This window comes from Monodelphis domestica, chromosome 2, assembly GCF_027887165.1.
Source record: "Monodelphis domestica isolate mMonDom1 chromosome 2, mMonDom1.pri, whole genome shotgun sequence".
NCBI lineage: Eukaryota > Metazoa > Chordata > Mammalia > Didelphimorphia > Didelphidae > Monodelphis > Monodelphis domestica.
In genome coordinates this window covers 271,110,858-271,132,913 of record NC_077228.1, presented here as the reverse complement: position 1 = coordinate 271,132,913, position 22,056 = coordinate 271,110,858, and the positions used below count along the sequence as shown (strand labels likewise).

At 44.1% G+C, this 22,056-nt stretch overlaps 1 protein-coding gene across 2 annotated transcripts in view; it reads left to right on the top strand.

The window, feature by feature from the left end:
• Positions 1 to 22,056, top strand: part of GRM4 (glutamate metabotropic receptor 4) — a 305,645-nt gene that overhangs the window by 219,510 nt on the left and 64,079 nt on the right. Inside the window, exons 4-5 of one of the 2 annotated variants that reach the window (XM_056818052.1) lie at positions 2,809 to 2,963; positions 7,338 to 7,478. In XM_056818052.1, coding sequence (XP_056674030.1) covers positions 2,809 to 2,963; positions 7,338 to 7,478 — 296 coding nt within the window. The remainder of the gene's footprint in view (positions 1 to 2,808; positions 2,964 to 7,337; positions 7,479 to 22,056) is intronic. The other variant, XM_056818053.1, reaches the window with a different exon arrangement.

Sequence of the window (22,056 nt, the reverse complement as noted above, 5' to 3'; positions counted from 1 at the left end):
GACTCACAGAGCATTAGGCTTGGAAGGGACCTTAGGACTCATCTAGCCCAGTCTTCTCACTTTGTGAAGGAGGACCAGCTTCTATGACCTGTGCAAGTCTGCTAGTCCCTGTGCAGGTGTTACCAGAACCTAACCTACGATGGAGGAAAAGATGGACGCATTGGGGTTATTTATTCTGGGGAGGAGAAGACTGGGGAGAGGGGGAGCTTGGGGCTTCAGTAGAGAGGTGTTTAATTTGTCCTCAGATACGGGAAACAGGAAGATGGGCATCAGACTTAGATCACTTTTGGAAATCCACGTGCATTCTCAGAGGCAGATGAAATAAAAATAAATGCGGGTGACTTTGTGGGGATGGTGTGGGTCCAGAGTCTGGGGACAAGGGCCGGATGCAGGGAGGGTAATAATAGGAATGTGGGTTTGGGTTCTGAGAAAACTACCCATCCCTACTATTAGAGATGACCTGGCTGCCACCCGGCAGGTGAGGGGATGGTGGGAGGAAAGCTATCGGAGGAGGAAGGAGTGAGTAGAGCAGATAGAGGTTCGAACAGCTCTGGCTGGGGTTTCTGGGAGGAGGAGATGGCCACAAAGGAGTTGAGGTGGTGGTGGTGGGGAGACAAGAATTTCTGGAAAATCAGACCTCATCATCTCTTGGATGTGAGATGCCATTGGGTAGAAAAGTGGATCCAAATTTATCAGTGCATAAAACCCCACCTTAAATAGCAACACTCCCTCTCCAAACCTCCTCTATTCACCAAGGTCAAGCTGTTCTTTCAGAACTATTTTTTCCATCTTAGGACTGTCCTTGGTGTGGCCTGATGTCACCTGTATACGCAGATTAAGGGTGAGGCACAGACATATCTTTGCAAAATAGTCTTGAGTTCTACCCACTTCTCAGCTCGAAGGCTTCCTCCCTGGTCCCTCTATTGTCCAAGAGAGTAGAACTCACCGGCTTGGTAGACTCCTGGCTTGTGAAATGAGTTCTGAAAAGTTCTGCTATTCACTCACTGTGTGACCTTAGGCAAGTCACCTTCTTTGTTACCCCCTTCTCTCCATCTGTAAAGAGGAGGGAATCATGCCTATCTCTCCTCCTCTTCATGTCTTTTCCTTCTCTTCCCACAGAGATGTCTGGAATACAGTTAGAGGAGTCCATTTGTTCATTCATTCATTTATTCAGCACTTACCAAGTAACTAGAATGGTGCTTGATAAGGTCTCTTCCAGTTTTCAATTGATGATCCTCTGATCCATCAGGATCTCCCAGTTCCTGGCTAGGAGTGATTCAGACTTATAAAACAGGCAGAACTTGCCTTCTAACAACTTAATAGCTTCTAGTTCATATTTGTAATTTCTTACAGTTTGCAAAGTGCTTTTGTTTTTTTTTTTAACCCGTACCTTCTCTTTTAGAATCAGTATTGTGTATCAGTTCCAAGGCAGAAGAGTGGTGAAGGCTAAGCTTAAGTAATTTGTCCAGGGTCACACAGTTAGGAAGTATCTGAGGCCAGATTTGAACCCACAACTTTCCTTCTCTAGTCCTGGCTCTCAATCCACTGAACCACCCAGCTGCCCCCACAAACTACTTTGATTACAACAACCTTGCAAGGTTAGTAATGATAACTGACACCTAGAGAGGGCTTTAAGGTAGTCATGATCTCATTTGATCCTCACCCTTTGAGGTGGGTGCTAAGGTATTATTATCCCCATTTTACAGATCAGAAAACAGACTCAGGATGATGACATGATTTGCCTAAGGTCATGCAGCTGGTAACTGGCATAGTTAGTATTTGAACCAAAGTGTCTCTTGACTCCAAACCCAGAGCCCAGTGGTAGTCTGATGCTAGCTTATTAAGCAACTTAGGTTAATTAAAAGAATAAATAACTATAGAGATGAGACATGTTCCCATGGAAAGAGCTCCCCGCACAAAGGCAGCCTCTGCAATGAGCATGATAGACGGCCAGGGGTCCTGGGGCTCAGAGGAGGGGGAAATCCCCATGGAGAGAGAAGTTAGGGAAGGTTTCAGAGAGGGGATGGGATGAGGGAGGGTTGAGAATGCCATGGAGTAGAGGCTCCAAGACAGAAAAAGACATGTATTGAGGGAGCGAGGGGGGGGAGTTGCTTCTTCAAATGGAGCTTTAATCTCAGTCTTTATCATTGCCTTCGAAGAGGTGCTAGGCAGAGACAGCACTGAGTGAGCAGGTGTGAACAGAGTTTGGCGTGAGGGCATCCAGGTGTGGGATTAGAGTTTGTAGACATGATCAAAGCACTCCCTGCTGAGGTAGTGCAAGGGGGCTGTAGAGAGCCAGTGGATTTAGGGAACGGGGGGGGGGGGGGCAGGAAGGAGCCTGGGGCTTGTGTGTTGGTTGTCTTCTGGTCCTGGAGATTGGGGATGGAGGGGGGATGGAAGGATAGATCTGTGGCCGGGGGATGTGACTGTGAGTCAGAGACTGGCTGATGTGGGCTTGGTGCTAGAACTGGGTTGGAGAGGTGTTAGATGTGGAATCCAAGGATATGGCAGATATGGAAGACAGACTTGCAAATGCAGGGACTGGTGCTGAGGCAGAGTGGTGGGAGTGGGGCTGGGTGCCTGGGGCTGGGAGATTAGCTATGGGGCAGGTGTGAGGTGAGGGGCCTGAGGATGCAGGGACTGATGCTGAGGCAGGGTGGTGGGAGTGGGACTGGGTGCCTGGGGCTGGGAGATTAGCTATGGGGCAGGTGTGAGGTGAGGGGCCTGCATGCAGACTTGGTGATGGGACCCGGGGAGGTAGCTATGAAATGGGGAGGGGGCAGTTCATCAGTTATCTCTCCTCCACAGGCGGGTGTTGGAGGCAGCCAGGAAGGCCAATCAGACAGGCCACTTCATCTGGATGGGTTCCGACAGTTGGGGCTCCAAGATCTCACCGGTGCTGCACTTGGAAGAGGTGGCTGAAGGTGCCGTCACTATCCTCCCCAAGAGAATGTCTGTGAGAGGTAGGCAGGGTATCATTGCCCTCCTTTCCCTTCCCTAATCCTAGGCCAGGGAGAAGACCCAAGCCCCAGGTCTGATATTGTTGCTTATCCTTTCCCCTCTGTCCCCATGGAGTCCCTTTTAGCAGGGAGGTATAAGCCTTTGTATGGATCTTGAGGATGGGTTTCTTCTCCTTTCCCTCATCTTTATCCTGAAAATAGTAGGTCCCAGGAGACCCGAGTTCTAAGTCTGACTCTGTTCTGGTTCTAGTTCTCCTTTACTATATGGCCTTGGATAAGTCACTCTGGGCCTCAGTTTCCACATCTGTAAAATAAGAGAACTGTGACAGTTGATCTCTAAGGTCTCTTCAAGCTCTAGAATCAGTCAAGCATTTGATGGTGTGCTAGGAATTGTGCTGGACTCTGAAGATCCAAAGATAAAAATGACCTGGAGATGCTTATCTTTTCTCAGAGAAGATAATACATACATAGGTAAAATGGAACAACAAGATGTATGAAAAAGAAATAAAAACCTATACAAAATAATAGTTCAAAAAAATGAAAAAGAAATAGAAAACAAAGAAAATATTGGTAAAAATATTAAAAAACATACAAAATAATGGTATAAAATATTAAAAAGAAATAGAAAACATATACAAAATAAATGCAAATTAAATTAAATTCTATATTGTATTGGGAGCAGGCAGTTTCCTCTCATCTCTCCTGCTGCTCTCCACTCCTACCCCCTTTCAGGGCTCTCTGATGAGGCTATATTCTAATTCCCCCGTGTGAGGAGAGGGGAAGAGGAGGTCATGAGCTCTTGGCATTCCTACCTCCCAAATGAGAGGCTGGTGTGCACTTTGCAGGTGATGGGTCCGTGAGAGTCACCCTAGGGCGGAACAAATCGATCTGGCGGAACTGGTTTGGAGAGCAAAGCATGGTAATAGCCTTAATTGGGTAGCATGCCATGCTCATAGAGGAGAGAAGGATCTTCTTGCTCCTCCTCTGTCTACACCCACCCCAGCTTCCTCCCCTTTCCTCTCTCCAATGCCTCCAACCTTTACCATGCTTGGTGCTTCTCAACCTTTCTGCTGTTCCCATCTCCTCAGGCTCCAATATTTCCTTGACCTTTATCTAGTGGTAATAACAAGACCCCTTCGCACTCCTGCAGTACCTTCCGCATTTCCAAGTGCCTCAGTACCCATTATCTCATTTAGTCTTGGATTCACAGATTTCAGAGCCAAAAGGGACCATCAGGGGCATTGAGTTCAACCTCCTCATTTTACAGGTTAAGAAACTCAGGCCCAGAGAAGAGATGTGATCCAGGCCAGGAACTGGGTTAGTGGAAAAACAGGAGGAAGACCGAGCATCTCCTTACTCCCAGCTGAGAGTTCTTTCTGCCAAGCTGGGCTGTGTCTCAGGGATTTGTACTCAGTCATCCAGATGATGGCACATTTAGCCATCCATTCAGGCTACAATGCTATTTCACCAAAGTATAGAGGGCATTGGAGTACAAGCCAGTAATCATGTGATCTTAGAATTAGAGCTAGAAAGGAATTTAGAGGCCATCCAATCTGACCCTCTTATTTTACAGATAAAGAAACTGAGGCTAACAGAGGTAATAGAATCATGGGAACATAGATTTAGAGCTGGAAAGGACTTCAAGGCCATTGAACCTAGCCCCCTTATTTTACAGATAAGGAAATTGAGGGCAAGGGAAGTCATAGGATCATGGGAAGAGTTTTAAGGCTAGAAGGAATCTTAGAGGTCATCAAGTCTGAACAGTATCATTTTATGCATGAGAAACCTTAGGTCCATGGAGGTGGAGTGGTTCAAAATCACAGTGACAGAGTTAAGATTTGAACCCAGAGCTTCTGATACTAACTCCAATCTAAGCTGGAAGGGTCCTTTGAGGTTATCCAACCCAACCTCCTGCCCCATGTAGAGTAATTTACTTTACAACATCTCTCTGGCAGGTAGGATCTTGCTTCTGCTTGTACATGAGCTCCCTCCTAACCTGTTCTCATCACTGGCAACTTCTGGTACTCCGTCTGAGGAGCATTGCCAAATATCTACATCCATAAGATGAGAGGCAGGTTAGCAGAGGGGGGTAGAGGAAGCAAAGCATTAAAATTGGATTTGAAATCAGAAGAAGGGTTTGAATCTGGACTCTCACACTCAGGCTTGTGTGAACTCATCCCCTCTCTGACCATCAGTTTTCTCATTTGAACAGGGTTGGGCTTGATGACCTTTAAGGTCTCTTCTTGCCCTAAGTCTGTGATCCTACAAAGAACTGGGCACAGAATCAGAAGTCCTGCCCATTATATCTATTGTCTCTTTTACCCTGGACAAATAACTCACCCCTCTCCTATGGACTATGACAATTGTCAGGCTGAATTTCCCCTGAGAGCTCCTTATTCCATTGAAATCACAGATCCAGGCAACAACAACAGCAGCAGTAACAACAACAAAATACATAAAATGGCAAAGAAGGACAAAATTATAACACTTAGGATCAGATCTGGAAGACATATTAGGAAATTATTTAACTTGACTCAGATGGGAAATTAGAAAAGGGAAGTATTTATTCAAGGTTACTCATTAATTTGGGGAGGGAGATGGTTAGTCATAATACAATCCCTTCTGTCCCCAGAACAAAGACCATGGGTTCTGTTGAGAACTCCAAGGAAAGACTCAACTTGCTGCTATGGCAGGATTCCTAGCCTGGGAGGCAGGAGACTCAGTTGTGTTCTTCACATGTAGAGGAAGAAAGGAATGGAAGAAGGGAGGAAAGAGAGAAGGAGGGAAGGGATGAAGAAAGAAAGGGAGGAAGGGAGGAAGGAGAGGAGGGACAGAAGGAAGAATGGAAAGAAGGAAGAAGGAAGAACAGAAGGAAGAAAAGAAGAGAGGAAATAAGGAAGAACAGAAGAGAGGGGAGGGAAGAAGGGGAGAAGTAAAGAAAGACATGATAGAAAGGAGGAATGGAGAAAGGAGGAAACAAACATTTATTAAACGCTTGCTATGTGTTGGGCACTGTGTTAAGTAAGTGCTTTACACATATTATCTCCTTGGATCTTCACAACAATCTTGGTAGAATAATCCTAATTATTCTAATTTTACAGTTGAGGAAACTGAGGAAGAGAGCATTTAAGTGACTTGCCCAGGTTTACAGAGCTAGTAGGTGGTCTGAGGCTGGATTTGAATTTAGGTCTTCCCGACCCCAGGTGCAGTCTTCTTGCTGTCGGACTACTTAGCTGCTTCAAAATTAGAGCTGTCCAAAAATGAATCCAGCTGCCTAGGAAAGTAGTGTTTCCTTTCACTAGAATTGTTCATACAGGGTACAGATGATTATTGGCTTGGAATCCTAGAGTAGGGGTTTATGCTTCAAGGAGACTGGATCAGTGGTTCCCATTTAGTAGTTTATGAACCTTTTGGAAGTTTGCAATAATGGCCAAAGGGATTTACCCTGAAATTTCTTTATAAAGGAACCTTTATTATTTAATAATTATTTACTAATTAAGTAAATAATTTGTAAGGACTGTTATGAGTAGTATATTAAATTATCCCAGGGATTCATAATAGGTTGTTTTGTTATTGTTGGTAGGGGTTCGAGGAACACAAAACTCTGGGAACCGCTGAACTAGATAAGTCCTGAGGTCCTTTCCAGCTCTGATGGTCTATGATTGCTTTTAGTTTGCCATGTGATTTAGACCAAACCATTCTCTCTTTTTGGGCCTCAGTTTCCTCATCTGAAAAATTAAGGGGTGGGCCTAGATGATCTTTAAGGTTCCCCCAATTTAGATAACCTGTGATTGTCCCAGAATTCTAGATTGTTCCAGATTTTATCCTGTCTTTCACCCAAGGTTGGTGTGATCAAAAGCTAACCATTGTTTACATAATACATCAAACATAGGGTGAAGGATTGGGGAAAGGTGGGGAGGAGCTGAGAGATGGAGCTGGCCAGTGCTTGGGACCAGGATAGTAAGGAAGCTGGCTGCATAAAATCATTGAATTATTATTTTGAACTTAAACACACAAAAAACATTCAAAATGCATAGTAGAACCCAGAAAGAATTCTCTATGAAACCATGAGTCTCTGCTTCATACTGTTTGCTTTTTAAACCCTTTCATTTTACAGAGATGGTGAGATGTGACTTACTAAAAGTGCTATAGTTAGTAACTGAGTCTGGACTTGAACTCAGGTCTCCAGACTTGCAATCCTTTACTCCTACTTTGCCATGATCCCTTCCTGATCAGTATAGCTGTTATGGGGTGGGTTGGACCAGCCCTTGGGTGAGAGGAGGAGGAGAAGGAGGAGAAAAAGACCACTGGGTAAGGTCAGGCTCTGACTGCCCATTCTCTTCCCTCTCCCTCCCACCCCCTCTCTGGGGGGATCAGGTTTCGACCGTTACTTCTCCAGCCGGACCCTGGACAACAATCGGAGAAATATCTGGTTTGCTGAGTTCTGGGAAGACAACTTCCACTGTAAACTGAGTCGGCATGCCCTGAAGAAGGGCAGTCACATCAAAAAATGCACTAGTGAGAGCTGGGGGCTGGGGCTGGGATTGGCTGGGGTTGAGGAGTGATGGGAGAAGGAGGGGACTAACGGGATGGCCAGAAAGTGGAAGGTCAAAAGTGGAAGTGGCAAAGCTGGAAGCTGAGAGGCAAGGGGGGTATGAGGGCTTTGAAGGGGGGGGGTCGAGATAAAGTCAGCAGCAGAAATTACCCATCTTGGATCCATGGAACTGCCAGGCAGAGGTGGGGTTAAAGAAGGAAAGAGAGGTCTTAATTTTCCAGTGCTTTGAATCTAGAGGATACTCAAGGAATATTTAATGAATTAATGAAATGCTGATAGCAGTGGGAGGCAGGGAGGCTGGGGAGGAAGGGGCTACCACATTGGATGATGGAGCTAGGGAGATTTATCCTCTTCTATGATAGGGATGGATGGGCTGGTGTGAGAACTATAAGCAATGGGCTGTTGGAGGCCATACCATAGAAAGTTCAGTTGAAAGAGCTGGGGATGTTTGACCTGGAAAAGAGAAGACTCAGGGGAGACATGGTAGCTATCTTCAAGTATTGTGGAAGCTATCCTGGGGAAGAGGGATTAGACTTGTTCTGCTTCACTCTGGAGTACAGAGCTGGGAGTCATGGATGTTACAAAGCAGTAGAGTTAGGCTTGACATAAGAAAATATTTTCTAACAATTAGAATTATCTCAAAGCAGAACAGGATGCCTTGGGAGGTAGTAGGGCTCCCTCTCTCTGGAAGAAAATGGGCAGAGCTTGGACTTGTTTGGAGTTTTATCAAAGGGATTTTCTATTCAAGTATGGATTGGGCTAGATAATCTCTGAGGTTCCATAAAATTCTGAAATTCTATTGGATGCACTCTTTGGAGCTGCTACCCTAGGGAGGGGAATCCTCAGGGGGGAAGCATGGGAGAGGAGAGGTCTGATATACCTGAGTTTGAGCCAATCCTACCCTTTCTTATGTTTATAGCTTCCAGTCAATGCTGAGACAGGGTTTTGCCATTATTGATACTAGGACACTTTAGGGCCATGGTGGTGAACCTATGGAATGTGTGCCAGAAGGAAGGCACTCAGAGCCTCAGTACAGAGTTTGCAAGAGTTCATTACTAGAAATACAGAGGGATGTGGGGCAGGGCTGCTCCCCTCACCCTCTCCATGGGTGCTTGAGGACATTTCTCATATCATCTGCCCCTTTAAAAGGTTCATTATCATTGCTTAGGCTATTGAGTGAGGCTATTGAGAAGGCAGGGTGGGACTGGGTGGCACAGGACTAGGGCTAATGTTCTAGGAATGCTGGGCAGGGACCAAAGTTCTGTGTAAAGGGTGAAGTATGAAAGGCTGGAGGGTGTTGCTGGAATCCTATAACTGGTTGAATAACATTATCCAGAGGGTAGTTGATGGATCCATGTCATCCTGGAGGGAGGTCTCTAGCAGAGTGCCCTAGGGATCTGTCCTTGGTGCTGGGCCATTCAACATTTTTATCAATTACTTGGGTGAAGGTAGAAATGACATGCCCATCACATTTCCAGATGACACAAAACTGAGAGAGATAGCTAACATGCTAGTGGCAGAATTAGGATCCACCAGGATCTTGACAGGCTAGAATGACGGGCTGAATGAAATTTAAAAAGAATACATGTTAAGTCTGGCACGACAATACAAGTACAGCACAGAGGGAAGACAGGACTAGACAGCAGTTTATCTGAAAAAAAAAAAACCTGGAGGTTTCTGGATGGCAGCAAACTTCATATGCGTCAGCAGCATGATAAAGCAACCAAGAAAACTCCTATGAGTTTATTTCACAGAAGCCTAGTATTCAGAATAAGGGAAGAAATACTCTTGTCCATCCAGAAAGTGTCAGGAGCATAGTATTCTATTCTAAGAGCCCCATTTTAGGAGGGATATTGACAAAAGGGCAGCTAGGTGGCACAGGGGATAGAGAGCTGGGCCTGAAGTCAGGAAAACTGATCTTTTTTAGTTCAAATGTGCCCTCAGGTATGACCCTGGGCAAGTCACTTAACCCTATTTGCTTCAGTTTCCTCATCTGTCAAACAAGTTGGAGAAGGAAATGGCCAACCACTGCTGTGTCTTTGCAAGGAAAATCCCAAAATGGAGTTATGAGGATTTAGACATGACTGAAAATGACACAACAACATTGACAAATAGGAGTTTTTCAAAGGCCAGCTAGAATGGTGGTAGAACTTCAAGTCACTTGAGATAATGGTGGTGTTTAGCATGGATAAAAGAAGACTCAAGGAGGATGCCCCAAAGAAGAGATGAGAAAGTCCATTTTCCTCGCTTATTGTAGAGATTGGAGACCCTGGTATGGAACACTGTGCATGCTGCCAGACTTGGCTGGTGTGTTAATTAGTTTCCTGGCTTGCCTTCCTGCCCCCAACTCCAACCCCAGCCAATCTCTATGTTCAGTTATAAGAAATGACTCTGTGGGTAGGGAAGGGAGGGATATATTTGGAATTGTAGGTGATATAAAAACAGAAAGCTTCAATAAGATTAAAAAAACCCCTTACCTTCCATCTTAGAATCAATACTGGGTATTGGTTCTAAGGTAGCAGAATGGTAAGGGTTGGGCAATGGGGGTCAAGTGACTTGCCCAGGGTCCCACAGCTAGGAAGTATCTGAGGTCAGATTTGAACCCAGGACCTCCCATCTCTGGGCCTGACTCTCAATCCACTGAGCTACCCAGCTGCCCCCAATAAGTTTTTAAAAAGATATAAAGAGGATAGGATAGCTATGTTAAAGCATTTGAAGGTCTATTATGTGGGAAAAGGGTTAGACTTACTCTGCTTGGTCCCAGAGGGAATAACTAGGAACAGTGAGTGGAAGTGAAAGAGAGATTAGACAGGCTGAATAGAAGGAAATACTTCCTAACTATTAGAGTTGTTCAAAAATGGAATAGTAAAGTGATGAGTTCTCCATCACCAGAGGTCTTCGGGGGAGGCTGGGACTTCTTGTCAGCTCTCTTGTAGAGAGGATTCCTGTTCATGTACAGATTGGCCTCTGAGGTGTCTTCTCACAAAGAGATTCTATAATTTGATGGCGAAATTTCTGACTTTGGAAGCTGGATGGTAGGAAGAATAATTTGAGGTAGGGGAGTGTTGGTACCAATCAAATCCTACCACATAGGTGCCATGATGCCATCTAAAGCTCTTCCAGCCTTCCTACCAAGTTTCTCTTGGGAGAGATTGTGTGTTTGAGGATGGGTAGGTGGGTTGGGGTCAGCACCTTCACTAAGAAGCTGTTGTGCTTCTCAGAAACCACTTGTGCATTCTGGATCTCTCTTTTCTCTCCTCCTCTTTACTCCTCTCTCTCATCTCATCTCTCTCTTCTCTCCCCCTCTGTACTCCCCCTATCTCTCTTCTCTCCTCCTCTTTACTCCCTCCCTCCCTCTCTCTCCCTCTCTCTCTGTCTCTCTCTGTCTGTTTCTGTCTGTCTGTCTTTCTCTCTCTCCCCCCTTCCTTCCCCCCCCACTCTCTCTGTCTCTATTCAACTGCTACCCATTTCCTCCCCTCTTGAAATACTTCAATATGTGTGCCCCTCTGTGTTTGTAGCTGTATGCTGTGTGTGTGTGTGTGTGTGTGTGTGTGTGTGTGTGTGTGTGTGTGTGTGTGTGTATTTTAATGGGACAGGGGGCTAAAAGGTGCATCTGGGACATCAAGCAATGAAACATCACCATACCCCACTGGCACTGGGAGACAGTCCTAAATTTGGAGTGAGAGCACTTGGTTTCCAATCCTGATTCTGCCACTTATTATGTTGGACTCAGTTTCTTTCTCTGTAAAACAAGAGGATTGGGCTTGATGACCTCTAAGCTCCCTTCTACTTGAGATCTGTAATCTGCATGGAACAAATGCTATTAAATTCATTCCAGTCCAGCAAGTCCTCTGCTTTGGCTGCCTCCTTTGGGGGATATTGGAGGGGAAGTGGAAAAGTGATGCCAACAGTGTAAGGGGTGGTGGTGGAGGGGACAAGGGAGCTCAGGAGCCTATTGGCCACGTCTATAGGAAGCTCCTAGCGTTACAATGCCACCCTCTAGTGGCCAGGGCACTGTACAAAAAACCTGGCCCACTGGTTCAGTACTAATATAATTTTTGGGGGGTGTGGGGGGTGTTCATGTTCGTGAAGCAGCCAGATGTCTTAGTGTGTGACCCAAGTTCAAATATTGTCTCTGACATTTATGTTTGACCCTAGGTAAGTTGCTTTACTTCCCCCCAACTCTGATTTCTCCCCTAGAAAAGGAGGATGACCATAGTCCCTACCTTCCAGGGTTGTGGTGAGGAGGAAAGGAGATACTTGCAAAATGATTTGCAAACTTTGAAGCACCAGATACATGTGGGATGGAATGACTGCATCTTCTGATCATTTCAGCATCTCTGCAATTGAGAACCTCAGAGAATTGCCTGGGAGGGGGGGCCGTGGGGTGCTTAGGGTTTAAATGATTTGTCCAGAGACATAAAGCAAGGATGTTGCAGAGCAGGATTTGAATCTAGATTTCCCTAACAAATCTCCCAGTAAAGTGCTGCAGCCCAGACATCTCTTGGTCCTTTCCCAGTCCCCTGAGTTCTGGCCAGAACCAGGCTGAGCCTCCAGAAGGCCTTTTACAATGAAGGAAACTGGCATCTAGAGAGGTTGAGTCAATACCAATGGTCATAAAATATCATAGATCAGACCAAGGTCTCCTGTCTCCAAGACATGGCAGTAAATCTCCTGTATCAGTGCCAGCACTAGCTGTCCTCCATGCCTGGAATATGCTCCCTCCTTATCTACCTCTGCTGAGTGCTTCCTCTCATGGGGGTGGGATCAGGAACCTTCCCTGCCCTCCTCCAGCTAAGCCCATTTCCTCATGGCTAGGGATGCCCTTAAGGGCTTGGCTGAGATATAGACCCTGAGCCCACTGGGTGAGTGTTTAGTGGATAGTTGTTCAGTCATTTTCTAGTTATGCCAGGCTCTTCATGACCCCATTTGGAGTTCTTTTGGCAAAGATATTGGAGCGGGTTGATCCTTCCCTGGGGGGATGCTTTAGGGGGACCAGTGGGGAGGTCCATTTTATTATGAGATTTGTCAGGAAAACCTGGATTCAAGCTCTGCTCATTTTACAGATGAGAAAACTGAGGCAGAGTAAAGTGATTTGCCCAAGGTCACACAGCTAGGAAGTGTTTGAGGCCAGATTTGAACTCAGGGAAGGGTGTCTTCCTGACTCCAGGCACAGCACACTATCCATTATGCCACTTAGCTGCCCCTGGGGAATGGTAGGTGAAATTGTCTCTCCTAGCTGATCCCCAGGTTAGATTACTTGAAATTCACTGCCTCCCCAGTATCTGCTAGTGCACTGAGTCAGCCATAGGCTCTGGTATCCACCTCCCTCAGAAATCCTTCCCAGTTCTCCCACTCTGATGTGACAACCCTCCCTAGCTATGACCATTGGAGACTTCTGCCAGACCTGGAAAATTGGTGTCTTATTTTTTTTCCAGTTTCACTCATCCACATCTTTATTTCTTTTGTCAGCTCTCTCCACTCCTTTCCTCTAGTTCCATCTCTCTTTTTTATAATGAGAAGTGACATTTATGTAGCACTTTAAGGCATATAAAGTACTTTGCATACATTTTCTCAATCGAGCCTCACAACAACTCAGTAAAAGTAAGCAGTAGGGGTATGATTATTACCTTCAGCTTTCAGATAAGGAAATTGAGGCTCTCAGAAATGCACAGTCTCACCCAAGGTCACTAGCTGGTGAGTGGCAGTGCCAGGGCTTTAATCTGGGCTTTTTAAAATTTCCAGTCCAAGGCTGCATGATACCTTCCAGCCTCTCCTTTGAAAATGGGGTTCAAGGTCATCTCTGACAGGAAGCCCTCCTGGATCAATTCCACCTGACTCACATCACTCCTCAGGTCACTTAATTTTACTTCAGCACTTAATATATTGTGGTTAATTCAATTCAATTCAATTCATTTTCTATTACTTATAGTTGGAAGAGACCTTAGAGGCCAATCCTTTCATTTTAGAGGTGAGGAAACTGAGTCCCAAAGAAACTTAAGTGACTTACATAGCTAATGTTCAATGAAAGACTTAAGTCTCTCAATTGAAATTCATAAGATCATAGATTTAGAGTAGAAAAGGACCCTAGAGATCATCTAGTCCAAAGGATAAGTGATTTGTCCAAAGTCACAAAGGTAGTAAGTAGAATCAGAAATTGAACTCAGGTTCCAGAATTCTTTTCAGCATCCTTTCCAGTGCATCACACTACCTGTATCAGTCAACAAATACTCATTCTGCATACAAGGTACTGGGGAAGATTTGTTATCCAGTTCTCCATGACCTCATTTGTAATTTTCTTGTCAGAGATGTTGGAATAGTTTGCCATTTCCTTCTCCAGCTAGTTGACAGATGAGGAAACTGAGGCAAATAGGGTGAAATTACTTGGCTAGGGCCACCTTGCTAGTAAGTGTCTGAAGCTATATTTAAACTGGGGTGGGGATGAGTCTTCTTGACTCTAGGTCCAATGCTCCGTCCACTGTGCCATGCAGGTGCATATATATAATATATACACTCTGTCTTTGAGGAGTTTATAGTCTCGACTTAGAGATCAGATATAGACGGGGCTGTGTGTCCCCTCTCAGACTGTCTGCCACCCATCTGGCTAGGAGCTCCCTAAAGGCAGAGACTGTGCAGTTTCCTTCCCTCACATCTCCTTGCACCCCTTTGGGCCTGCAATAAAAGACCTAAGGAATGATTGCTCTCTGAAAGAGTTGGGACTTTCACTCAGCATAAAGGGAGGCCATGGGGTGTCCAGGTTGGGGATTTGGGAGAAGTATGCCTGCTCCACAAGATCAGAGCCCGTGGCTCTTTCTCTTTCCCCAGTTTCCTTGTGCCCAAACGATGCTTGATAAATATTTGTTGCAGCGACTTGCACTGACCTTCCCATATTTCCTGTCTGGGGGGCTGCTGGGCACTGCAGGGAGGATCCTGCTTCTCTGCCTCCCTGGGTTTCCAGCCCCTGGGCTTGCTTCCCTCCCACCTCTCTGTCAGCCAGTGAGTGCATGGATAAGAGCAGTAAACAAGGGAAATGGGGCATCTGTCTTGTTGACAGCCCTGCCAGTGAGGTGATGGTTGGAGGCTTGAAGAGGTGACATGTTTACGGAGAGATAGGAGAGATTTACTGCCTGTCTGCTCCCTGGGGGCCTGGGATGGTGCCCCATGCTCTGAACATGGGCTGGAGGGGGGCACAGACACCCAGTCGCCGTGGGCTTGGGCAGGAGGGAGGATGCACCTTTCCCAGTTAACCATGCGCGTGCCAAACTAGAATTCCCTTCGTTGCCACACCAATACTTAGAGAGATGGTATGTCAAGTCCCGTGTTCTCTTGTTCTCTAATTCTTCAGAGCTAAACTCTAGGTCAGTGGTGTCAAAGTCAGATAGAAATGGGGGCCACTACTCTGTTTATAAGGATCCCTGTGGGTAGTGTATTGACTTAGAAAACATTCCCTATGTTTTATTGTATTTTTATTTATTCTGTTAAACATTTCTGAACTCCTTTTGGGCCTCATTAAGGAATGTTGTGCAATCCCTGAACCATACCGCAGCAGTACAAGCCCAGGCTTTCCCAGGGTGAGGAGGACTTCGGCTCTTCTAGGGACTCTGCTTTCCCTATCTAGCAATGGGATCATTAACTAACTATGTAATGAATCCAGCAGTCATTCGTGGAGTGCTTATTATATTCCTAGACTGTACTAGGCACTGGAAGGGGCACATAGAAGAAATATAAGGGGGGGCATCGAGGTGGCCTAGTGTTTAGAGTCAGACCTGGAGGTGGGAGGTCCTGGGTTCAAATCAGGGCTCAGACATTTCCTAGCTGTGTGACCCTGGGCAAATCATGTAAACTCTTTTGTCTAGCCTTTACTGATCATTTGCCTTAGAACTGATATTTGGTCTTGATTCCAAGATAGAAAGTAAGGGTTTAAAAAAAGAAGAAATACAAGAGATCCTTGCCTTTGGAGAGCTTACAACTTTGATAGGGTGATGGTGTTAGGAAGTTAGGACTATGAAACACCATAATATAAAGCTGGGTGTGATAAGTTTTATAACAAGCAAGATGAGATAATATTAATATTAATAACAATAATAGCTAGTAGAGCTTTTAGGTTTGTAAAGTACTGATACAATAACCTATAACATAGGTTTCATTCTTTTTTTTATCCTTAGTTTCTGCCTTAGAATTGATACTAAGTATTAGTTCCAAGGCACAAGAACAGTATGGGCTAGGCATGAGGTTAACTGACTTGCCCAGGGTCACACAGCTGGGAAGTGGCCAATGCCAGATTTGGGCCTAGGACCTTCTATCTCCAGGGCTGGCTTTCTATCCATTGGGCAAACTATCTGTCTGGAGCAGATTTTATTCTATGAGAGTTCATCAGTTGATTGTGGTGGTGTAAGTAGAACACTGGATCAAAAGTCAGAGGTGTTGTTGGTCAGTCATTTCAGTCATATCCAACTCTTTGTGACCCCACTTGGAATTTTCTTGGCAAAGATACTGGAGTGGCTTTCCATTTCCTTCTTTAACTCATTTTATAGTTGAGGAACTAAGGCAAATAGGGTAAAGTGACTTGTCCAGGATCATATAGCTAGTAAGTATCTGAAACCAGATTTGAGCTCAGAAAGGTGAATTTTCCTGACTCCAGGCCCAGCACCATCAAAATCAGAAGACCTGGCTTCAGTTCTCAGCCCCGGGAATACTCACTAGCTGTTCTTCCATAGGCAAGCCATTGCCCCCCTTAGAGTCTTATTTTCTAACTTTAAATCTATGATCTTATGAGACAGTGAATAAGACTTGGATAATCTGGACAGTGAGACTACCTTCCTTCCTGTTTTCCAGAGTAATTGCCAATCCAAAGGGCATAGCAGGATGGGGGATATTCTTGGTTCTTCTTTAATCCTGGAGGAGTCTCAGAGTTGGGGTAGTGTTCTTCTGTAGCAACCCCTGCATTATTATTATAGGGGAAGGAATTGCTTTTCACTGGAGATCTGCTTATTTAGGAGACAGGATATTGGTTTTTTGAAACTTTTTTCTTGGGGGATCAAAATGTATAGACTCCTGTATTGTTAGAAATAATTTGGTTAAGAGCAGCTAGGTGATTCAAGGGATTGAGAGCCAGGCATAGAGACAGGAGGTCTTAGGTTCAAATTTGGCCTCAAACACTTCCTAGCTGTGTGACCCTGGGCAGTTCACCTAACCTCACTACCTAGGCCTCACACCTCTAATGCCTTGGAATCAGTATACAGTATTGATTCTAAGACAGAAGGTAAGGATTTTTTTTTAACAAAAAAGGATTTGGTCCAAACCAAACAGGAATTGAAGGGAAGGGAGGCCCAGAAAGGTTAAGATACTTTGTGAAGCTACCTAGGGAGTAAGTGGGAGAACTTGGATTTTAATCTCACACCAGTGAATTTTGCTTTTATTTTGTAGTGTGGACCTAGTCCTGAAAAGAAAGAAAGCCTAGCTGGGAAATAATAGCATAGGCTTCTTGGAGTTGAGAGATCTGGGTTCTAGTCAAAGGCACAGTGATTAAAAAGCTATTAACTCAGGCAAGTTACTTTGTCTTTATTGGCTTCAGTTTCTCCACCTGTAAAGGGAGAGGTTTGGAGAAGATGTTCACTCAGAGCCAGTCTGTGCTCTGCTCTCAAACGTTGTGTGGGGCTTTTACTCTGTTAGCCAGCCAGCTCTCCATTCTTTGTACCAGTCTGATGGATGGGTGTAGCGATGCAGTTAATCCAAACACAATGGATGATCCCCAAATCCCTGGGACTAGAGGCTTGGGAAATGCATTTAGGATGTGCTGCGGCACATTTCCATTCCTCCTTGGGAGGAAGGTTCATATCACAGAGATTTTGCATTCACTGAGCAAAACCTGACTGATGACGGGGATGAGGAAAGGAGTGAGGCCACTGGAGCCGGCTTAGGGAGTAGAGGAAAGAAAGCCCACCAGGGAAGAGACATTTACTAGAAAGAGTCCCCAGCATAGAGAACTCCCAGACAGATAATCGGGAATGGTTCTGCTCCACAGCTAGGTAGATTCTGGTGGCATTTTCTGGCCCCATGATTCTTGCTTTGTCCAAGGCAGCTAGGCCCAGAGATGAGTGGGGTCTTAAAAGTCAGGATCTCCTGTGGTCAAAAGAATGCAGGGCTGTGAGTGATTAGAAGCCCTAGTGCCATTTTTTCTAGACAAGCTATTTTTCTTGTCTGGGCCTCAAGATGTCCCATCTAAGTCAGGGATAATAATATCTGACCCACTTTTTGTGCTGAGAACCAATCTCCCCAAAGACAAGGGACAGGAACCTTCTTAAATGTTGGTGAAGATTGGAGAATACTAATCTAATGAGAAAACAAGACTGGGATAGACATTTAGAAATTAGGGACAGAGAGGTAGTAGAATAGTAGATAGGGTGCTAGTCTTGGAGTCAGGAAGAGCTGGGTTCAAATTTCATCTCAGACACTTTCTGGCTGTGTGACCTTGGGCAATTCAATTTTCCTCTTTGGGTTTTAGTTTCTTTATATGGAAAATGGAGATAATAGTGACACCTTCCTCACAGGGCTGTTTCGGGACTCTAGGCCTTGAGTTTTCTCATCTGTAAGATGAGGGGGTTGGATTTGATGGTCTCTAAGACCACATCCTAGGTAGTTAAGTGTTTTTGGGAAGGATAGAATGCCAGGTCTTGAGCCAGGAAGACTTATCTTCCTGAGTTCAAATCTGGACTCAGACACTTACTATTCAGGTGCTCCTGGGCAAATCACTTCACCCTGCTGGCCTCAGTTTCTTCACCTGTCAAATGAGCTGGAGAAGAAAATGGCAAACCTCTCCATTATCTTTGCCAAGAAAACCCCACAGTCATAAAGTCATACATGACTAAATAGCAATAACAAAAACCAAAAACCAAACAAACAAATAGACCTCCTTAGGCCTCATGTTCATCTCCTATAAAATGGAGGGTTAGACTTGATGGTCTATTTTTATTTTTTGGTCCTTCAGCATCTATGATGCTGTTATCAATTGCTTTCCTCACTCCACAATCCTGTTAGGCAGTTAATGGACACATATTTTTCCTTAGTTTACAGGTGAGAAAACATACTTAGAGGAGTTCACTGACTTGTCCAGAATCATGAAGCTTGGGAATGTTAGAGCCAACACTTGAACCTGGTCCTCTGGATTCTGATTCCAAGATGATTGCTCTTTTGGTGATACTAAACAAGATGATTTGATCAGGGTTGTGTGGCTGTAAGAAGCAAGCCAGGAAAAAAAGCTGGAGAGCAGAAGGAGAGGAGGAGCAGCTGAGAGACAGATGGGAGAGAGGAGAGCCTGTGGGCCTCAGAAGGAGAGAGAGACTAGTTCCAGGGAAGTTCTGGGAAAGGCACATTGGGGGCTTGTCAGGGGCAGAGAAGAGTTCAATATAACCTGAATGTGAGAATGAGACCTGGAGAACCAAATGATGAATCAATCAGTAAATCAATAAACATTCATTAAATGCATACTATCGGTGGCCCAGTAGATAGATCTCCAGATCTGGAGTTAGGAAAGCTTATCAAATCTGGCCTCAGACACTAGTTGTGTGACTCTGGGCAAATCACGTCACTGTTTGCCTCAGTTTCCTTATCTGTCAAATGAACTGGAGAAGGAAATGCCAACCCACTCTAGTATCTGTCAAGAAAACCCCAAATGGGGTCATGAAAAGTTGGATCTGACTAAAACAACTGAACAACAACAAATGTGCCAGTCACTGTGCTGAGAACTGGGGAATGCAACAAGAGGCAAAAGATAGTCCTTGCCCTCTAGGAGTTTATAATCTAATTGTTTTGGTTCCATTATTCATTCTCCTCTGATTCTTTGTGACCCTGGGACCACAGCACATCAATCAATCAATAAATAAATCATAGATTGTTGGTTTGTTGTTGTTGTTATTGTTGTTGTTGTTGTTTTTTTTGTAAAGATACTGGAGTGATTTGAGTGATTTTCCTTTTCCTTTTTCAATGGATTAAGACAGAGTGATTTGTCCAATCTGAGGCCAAATTTGAACTCTAGTCTTCCTGACTCCAGACCCAAGGCTCTATCTGCTGAGCCATTTATCTGCCTCCAAACTAATGGACACCTTACTCTGGCCTGCAAATTGGCCTACTTTGCAATTCCTTGAATATGACATTCCATCCTCCATTTCTCGCTTCTACTTCTTAGTTTCCTTGGCTTTTTTCAAATCCCACTTTCCCAAGGAGGTCTTTCCCAGGGCCCCCTACTTGTTAGTGCCGTCCTCTTTCAATTTACCTTCTATTTACTCTGTATGTTGTATATATCTTTTTACATGTTGTCTCCTTCATTAGAATGTAAGTTCCTTGAGGGCAGGGATTCCCTTTTGGTCTGGTATCCCCATTATTCAGTGCCTGGCCCAAAATAAGTGCCAACTCACTGGTAAGAGTGTCTGACTCTAGAGTGAGACCATGAGATCAGAAAGATGGGTACTTTGGAGCAGAAGAAACCCTAGTGGTAGAAATTAAGGAAGGGGGAAGTATATATATATATATATATATATATATATATATATATATATATATATATATATATATATATATATATATATATATATGGGGTAGAGACAGAGTGAGACTGAAAGAGAGAGAGGGAGACAGAGAGGGAGGGAGGGAGGCAGAGAGGGAGAAGGAGACAGAGAAAGACAAAAGGAGACCCAGAAAGTCAGAGAGAGAGAGAGAGAGAGACAGAGAGAGAGAGAGAGAGACAGAGAGACAGAGAGAGACAGAGAGAGAGAGAGACACACACACACACACACACAGAGACACACACACACAAAGAGACATAAAGACATAGACAGAGGGGCAGTGGCCCTGTTGTGGATCAGGACAGCAGAAATTAGACCAAGTTGTAATTGGGGAATAGTTGATGGAAAAACTAAAAATCCAGGAAAATGAAGATAATGCTACTATGTGCTTTTTTAAGTCAATCTGCAACCCCAAAGGGATCCTTATCAATGGTTTAGTGGCTTCTACTTTCCATTTGAGTTTGCTACCACTGCTTTAGAAGAGAGGCAGGAAAACATTCTAGAAAATGGCAATAAAGGGGCTCGCATGAATTTTTTGGCTTCCCAGTACATATCAAAGTTATATTGATATTATACGGTCATTTACTAAGTGTGTGATAGGATTGTGTCTAAAAATGTTTTTTTTAATAATAATTAAAATAATTAAAGAATACGTTATTGCTAAAAATTGCTGACCATCAGCTGAGCCTTCAGTGAATCCTAATCTTTTTGCTAGTGGCAGGTCCTGTCTGAATGCTGACTGATCAGGATGGTGGCTGCTGAAGTTTTGTGATGGCAAATTATTATTATTATTTTTTAAATCAATTGCCTTCTGTTTTAGAATCAGTGTAGTGTATTAGTTCCAAGGCAGAAGAGCGGTAAGGGCTAGGCAATGGGGGTTAAGTAACTTGCTTAGGGTCACTCAGCTAGGAAGTGTCTGAGGCCAGATTTGAACCCAGAACCTCCCACCTCTGAGTCACTCAGCTGCCCCCCTCGAAAAATTCTTAAAATAAGACAACAATGAAGTTTGCCACATCAATGGACTCTTCCTTTCTCTTGAGCTCTTATAAACCATATATAGGGTTATTAATTGGCCTCATTTCAATATTGTTGTATCAGGGAACAGGGAAGTCCCAGGAGAGGGGGAGAGAGATGGGTAATAGATAGTTAGTTAGTGGAGTAGTCAGAACACATATGACATTTGTTGATTGAGTTCACTTTCTTATATGGGCACAGTTTGTGGATCTCCTAAACAATTATCATAGTAATCAAAGATTACTGATCACAGGTCGCCATAACAGATATAATGATAATGAAAAAGTTTAAAAAACAGTTATCCCTTCCACAATGTGGAAAATCCACTACTGGAAAATTTATGTAAAATTTTTTTTTGGCCTGGGGGTGGGAGATGGATCATGGTGTGCATGAAGAGGAATAATGTGAAATGGAGTGAAAATTCACAAGATAGGGAAAAGGCTAGTGGTCCAGTTTGACCAGAGCATCAGTGATAAAAAAGGACTTGCTATGAAACTAGGCTAGAAAATTAGAGTAAAGTAAAATTGTGGAGGACCTTAACAAAGTTTGTCTTTTTTCATAAGTGGGACAGAAGTAAAAGGTAGAGTAGAAACACAAGAAATTTTGGATTTGGGGTAGCTGGGTTTGAGGCTTAAAAATGAATTATATATGTATGCAAGATAAGGATCACTCACTTTCATAAATAGTAATAAGAGAAAACATTTTCTTTTGTTTTTTTTTTAAAACCTGTACCTTCCACATTAGAATCAATACTGTGTATTGGTTCCATGGCAGAAGAATGGTAAGGGCTAGGCAATGGGGGTTAAGTGACTTGCCCAGGGTCATACAGCTAGGAAATGTCTGAGGTTCCCAATGGACTTGACTCCCAATCTACCTAATTGCCTCTAAATTTTAAAAAAATTAAATTTATCTGAAAATGATCTGGGGATTTTGATGAACTTTAAGTTCAATATGAATCAATAAATAT